Source organism: Buteo buteo, chromosome 16, assembly GCF_964188355.1.
Source record: "Buteo buteo chromosome 16, bButBut1.hap1.1, whole genome shotgun sequence".
In the NCBI taxonomy this organism is placed as follows: domain Eukaryota; kingdom Metazoa; phylum Chordata; class Aves; order Accipitriformes; family Accipitridae; genus Buteo; species Buteo buteo.
The window spans coordinates 10,529,423-10,535,422 of NC_134186.1; the positions used below are offsets into that span (position 1 = coordinate 10,529,423).

The 6,000-nt window shown below is 35.1% G+C and overlaps 1 protein-coding gene across 5 annotated transcripts in view; it reads left to right on the forward strand.

Annotated features, from left to right (window-relative positions):
- The window catches only part of KMT5B (lysine methyltransferase 5B), a 32,067-nt gene extending 26,612 nt beyond the window's left edge, over nt 1-5,455 (forward strand). For 4 of the 5 annotated variants that reach the window (XM_075047805.1, XM_075047804.1, XM_075047803.1 and 1 more), the window contains 2 exons: nt 719-915; nt 2,866-5,455. In XM_075047805.1, coding sequence (XP_074903906.1) covers nt 719-915; nt 2,866-4,334 — 1,666 coding nt within the window. In that variant the 3' untranslated portion in view covers nt 4,335-5,455. The remainder of the gene's footprint in view (nt 1-718; nt 916-2,865) is intronic. The other variant, XM_075047806.1, reaches the window with a different exon arrangement.
- Nucleotides 5,456-6,000: the final 545 nt, after the last annotated feature.

Sequence of the window (6,000 nt, forward strand, 5' to 3'; positions counted from 1 at the left end):
TTCTTCCAATACAACACACTGGAATCCACACCGAAGTTGTCTTTAGTAATTCTGCAGATTGCAAGTATACTGGATTATTAAAGAGTATCAAAGGAATCCTGGTAGTAGTGATTGAAGTGCAAGTACAGGAATTATTAATCTTCATCCTTTTCTGTGATTACTTAGGAAAAAAAAAAGTTCTAGGTTTGCTCAGCCATTTCATTTTCATGGTAAATACATACATACTGGAGTCTTTCAGTTGCAAAGGAACACAGAACTATGTGATAATTTTATTCCATTTTCTGTACTTTTCAACTCTTGCTGATGCAGTAAGAAGCATTGTAACTGAAGCTGACATATTTGTACTAGCCTGCTGTGATTAGGAAAAAATTGAAGTTGTTATCTGAGCTAAGTAGTATTTTGAATGAGCATATTTCATTTTCACCTGTATAATTTGACTGTGAAATGATACTGAAATAGAAGTAAAGCAAGGGAAACCTACTTTTGCAACTTTTCTTCTTGCAAGAAATAAATGAAGGTTTTCTTTCTGCACATCTTACTAAAATGAGATGAGTATATGGATATCCTATTAAAGCAGCCCACAAAATGCTAATAAATTCAGTGATTATTGGTATTGTTTATCCAAATATACCTGGGATTCAAACTATTGTATATGAAACACAGTTCTAAGTTTATATTAAGAGTTATTTAATACATTGTGTCCTCTTTTTCTTTGTAGACGTGGAACTGGTGCTTTTAAGTCAAGAGTGGGATTGCCAGCACCTACTCCTGTGATTAATAGTAAATATGGACTGAGAGAAACAGATAAACGATTGAACAGACTTAAAAAGTTGGGTGACAGCAGCAAAAATTCAGACAGCCAGTCCGTCAGCTCTAACACTGATGCAGATACCACTCAGGAAAAAGGTAATGCAAGTAAGTAAGGGGAAAAGCTTGGAGTGCAGGATTAAAGGTTTCATAAAACCATTAAAAACTTACAGTGTCATGGAATTTCTCTCTTAGTGTTGAGATGCATCTCAAATGCTGGTCTTAAGATTCCTGTATAAATTACAGTTCTAAAGGCAATTTAAATAGCAAATCACTTTTCCTTAAGTGTTTCAAGAACAAGAGGTTGGTGTGTTCTTGTTTTGTCTTCTTTTATTTATAACAAAAGCAAATAGCTAGTGTCATATTTCTGAACATGTCAGTTAAAGTTCTATCAGTAATGTATGTATTTCAAAATACTGTGAACTATCACATGCAGTAGCATAGTTTAGGAAAGAAAACTTACATAGTTTGAGTTATCTACATTCTGTAGGAAAACAGTTTTTAAATAAATACTCTTAGTAGAGATTATTAAACAAATAGTCATTTCCTTTAGAGATCCTTCAAATTGGGCAGCTATTCCCTCTCCCCATCCAGGACTGATATAGTTCAGGTACCTATTCTGAAGTGAAAGTGCACAGTTAGTTATCTCGGAAGAAATTGGAAGGGGTTTTTGTTTGTGATGCTCCTGAGAGACTTGTCTTCATGGAGTAGTGAGTATCATTTATTTACTTTCCCCCATTCCCCATGTCTGCAACCCTCAGTATAGGCAAAAATAAATAACTTAAACTTTGACTTAACTAGCAGACAGGTTTGGAGCTATGTAAAGTATTATGGTCCCATCTGGCTCCTGTTTGCTGCTGTGATATTGTAAAAAAAAAAAAAAGAAAAAAAAGTTTCCCAAAACCCTCTTACGATCTCTAATTACAAAACTTTAGAGTTGCAGCTTTGCTTGGACAAAAATCCTTTTGCTTACCACAGTAGGTGACAGACAGTTGGATACTTGAAACTGAAACCATTTGTTGTGGTTTAACCCCAGCTGGCAACTAAGCACCATGCAGCCGCTTGCTCGCTCCCCCACCCACCCAGTGGAGTGGGGGAGAGAATCAGGAAAAAGTAAAACTCTTGGGCTAAGATAAAGATAGTTTAATGGGACAGAAAGGAAGAAAATAATAATAATGAGGAATAATAAAAAAAGACAATAATAATAAAACATTACAATAATAAGAAGAAATGACAATAATAGTAATAATAATAATAGAATTGGAATATACCAAACAAGTGATGCACAATGCAATTGCTCACCACTTGCCAACTGATGACCAGTTAGTTCCAGACCAGCAAGCCACTCCTCCAGCCAATTCCCCCCTATTTATATACTGGGCATGACATTGCATGGTATGGAATATCCCTTTGGCCAGTTTGGGTCAGCTGCCCTGGCTGTGTCCCCTCCAACTTCTTGTGCCCCTCCAGCCTTCTTGCTGGCTGGGCATCAGAAGCTGAAAAATCCTTGACTTAGTATAAACACTACTTAGCAATAACTGAAAACATCAGTGTGTTATCAGCATAATTCTCATACTGAACCCAAGACATAATGATGTACCAGCTACTAGAAAGAAGATTAACTCTATCCCAGCTGAAACCAGGACACCATTACAGTACTTAAGGTTTGGGGGGGGGGGGGTCCTTCCTCTGTAGGAAAAAATTCTGGGGTGAACACTAGAGCATGCTGATCCTCAGATTTTGCTTCAATAATACTCACTAAAAACTGTGGACAATGTGGGATGGATTTTTTAAAAAATGGTAGAAGAAGAAATTAAGTAAAAACTAAACTTGGTATATTGGTGGCAGTGAGGGAAGGAATTTTAGGTGTACTTTTGACTTGTTTGACAATTCCTTTCATGTCGGAGTTGCAAGTTAAGCAGCTCACTCCTTACTGAGTACTTTCTAGCATGTTTCACAGATTTTGATGAAGTGTTTAAAATAAATAACTACAGTATTTGGGAGTGGGAAACTCAGGATAAAGCAGTGTCATAACAAAACCACTTTTTTCTTTTGCAGCTAACAGAAAATCTTCAATTGGCGTAAAAAAGAACAGCAAAAATAGAACATTAACAAGACAGTCTATATCAAGAATTCCAGCATCATCAAATTCTACCTCATCTAAACTAACTCATATAAATAATTCCAGGGTACCAAAGAGACTGAAAAAGCCTGCAAAGCCTTTACTTTCAAAGATAAAGTTGAGAAATCAGTGCAAAAGGCCAGAGCAAAAGAACGCTTCTAGAAAGCTCGAAATGGGAAATCTGGTTCTCAAAGAGCCTAAAGTAGTTTTGTATAAAAACTTGCCCATTAAAAAGGATAAAGAATTGGAGGGACCAGTCAAAGTTGCAGTCTCTAGTGGATGCTTAACAAGGCATGCAGCAAGAGAACATAAACTGAATTCTGTGAAAGGTGCTCATGAGCATGGTGATATACCACCCTGCACATATATAACAAGGAGGTCAATGAGAACAAGGATGAATTTGAAGGAGACCTCTGACTTAAAGCTTGAACCAAATACATTGGATAGCTATAAGAATAATTTGACTGGAACGCAATCAGACATTTTAGAGCAGCAGTCTCATGTGGTAAATGAAAATGATGTGGCTCATGGACCATCACATAAAGGGGAGATTAGGTGCCAGAAAAGTGATGCAGGCATGTCAAAAAAGAAATCTCGGCAAGGAAAACTTGTGAAACCATCTGCAAAAACAGAAGAAACTGATACTATGCACAATACACCTGTGAAAGATGAAGTACCAGATTTGATTAGTTCACATTCAGAGCTCGGAGAGAGGAATAATGTGGTGGACACACCTGTTGGCTATAAAGACTGTATCCCTGGATCTGGTGGCTGCTCTGTTGTAACATCTGACAATTTTAAAGCAAAAGACAGCTTTAGAACTGCAAAAAGTAAAAAGAAAAGACGAATCACGAGGTATGATGCACAGCTTATCCTTGAAAATAGCTCTGGGATCCCTAAACTGACTCTTCGTAGACGCCATGATAGCAGTAGCAAGGCAAATGACCAAGAGAGTGATGGAATGAATTCTTCGAAAATAAGCATCAAATTAAGTAAAGACCATGAAAAAGATAATAATTTATATGTAGCAAAGCTAAATAATGGGTTTAACTCAGGATCAGGCAATAGTTCAACAAAATTAAAAATACAGCTAAAACGAGAGGAAGAAAACAGAGGGACGTACCCTGAGGACCTTCATGAAAATGGTATGTGTTGTAGTGAAACTCTTTCCCTTTTGGAGTCAAGAATGGAAGTAGACAATTATGGTCACTATGAAGAGGAAACAGCAGATGAATCTTCATCAGAAGAGGATGATGAAGAGGAAGATGACTATGATGATGAATTTGATGACTTTATTCCTCTTCCTCCAGCGAAGAGATTAAGGCTTATTGTTGGCAAGGATTCAATAGATATTGATATTTCTTCCAGGAGGAGAGAAGATCAGTCTTTAAGGCTCAATGCATAAGCTTATAGGTCGTAAACTGACCTGGATGTCATTTTTAAAAAAAAATAAATTAAAAATGAAAAAAAAACAAAACAAAACAAAACAAAACAAAAAAAAACAAAAACAAAAAACCCACAACAAACCAACCCACAACAACAAAAAAACCAACAAAAATTCCATTTGATTATTCCTCAACTGAAGAACTTTCTGAAAAACTTAGTGGCAGCACTTCTTTATTGTCTATTCACCTATCAACGTAATATTGTAGAAAGTGTACAGCATACTGACTCTTCTTAAGTCTGATTTGTGCAGATTTTTATTGTACTTTTTAATAGCCTTCTTATGTGCAATTCTGAGTTAGAGGTAATGCTCTGTTGTAAAATAAAGGCTCAAGCAAAGTTATGAAATTGCATCAAATCTTTCCATGCAGGACAATGAGAATACAGTGTGGCTACATAATTATTTTTTATCAGTAAGAGCATTAGTTTGCTCTTATGATATTTGACTAAACAATTTGAAAAAATCATAGTAGCAGCATATTAAGGTTTTCTAGTATATGCTAATATCACCAGCAATGATCTACAGCTTTTTGATTTATTTGCTAGATGTTTTTTTTTCCCCCTTGGAGTTTGTCAGTTTTAACACTGTATGCTGTCCCAGACGTACTGTTTGTGGCCTTTGTTATAGTAGCAAAACCGTTGGTTGGAAGTCAAATTGATTTCTTTAAAAAAAGAGGAAAAAAAAAAAAAGAAAAGGTGTTGACAATTTGCTGACTTTTTAGTACATTATATGTACAAGGGTAGCAGTATGCAGAATAAAAGTTTGGATATGGTGTATTTATTGCTTGTTATGTAAATTAAACACCTTGTATTTAACACTTTTCAATACTTTTAGATAAAATTGTTCTTTGCAAGAATGATTGGTGCTTATTTTTTCAAGAATTTGCTGTGAAATAATGTGATTACAATGGGCAACATTTATCCAATGAACTGCAGCTATCCTAAATTGGTTCTTCATATTTTTCTGTTGCACTTGTAAAATGCTACAAGGAATTTAAAGAAAATTATTCACTTTAACTTATGATAGTTTTATGAAATTAAAAACAACTAAGTCACAGCTTTTGTTCTGTGGTAACCTATAAATTGTTTGTCTTTTAAGAACCAGTTGTAAAAGACTGAAAAAATATGTATATGTTGTAAATATTTGTGTGTTGTGAGAAATTTTGTCATAAGAAATTGAGATAACTTGCCAGAAAGGTTTTTAAGTTTAGAAATACATCCATGCCAATAAAATAGGAAATTGTAAACCTAGTTTTAAACTCTGCATCAGTTGGAGTTCTTTGCTCATACGTAGTTCACTTAATATTTCAGAGTCTGCTTTATAACAATGAAGATTATCAGGGCAATCTTTTGGCTCTTTTGTTTTTAATAAAAATGTTAGGAAACTTCTGGGCACAATGGACTTGTTTGTATGTATAAACCGGCTCATTTATAAGCCATTTTTTTGAAACAGGTCTAAAATGTCATAGCTGACTTAACCGTATAGCACTTTGGTCTATGGTATTTGTGTTTTTACTCAACCATGGATTAAGGTTTAGAGTTGTTTTTTGGTTTTTTTATCTAGGGGTGTAGAAACAGAATTCACATCATAAAATGTGCGCCGTTGGATTAGTTGAATCCACTGTTAG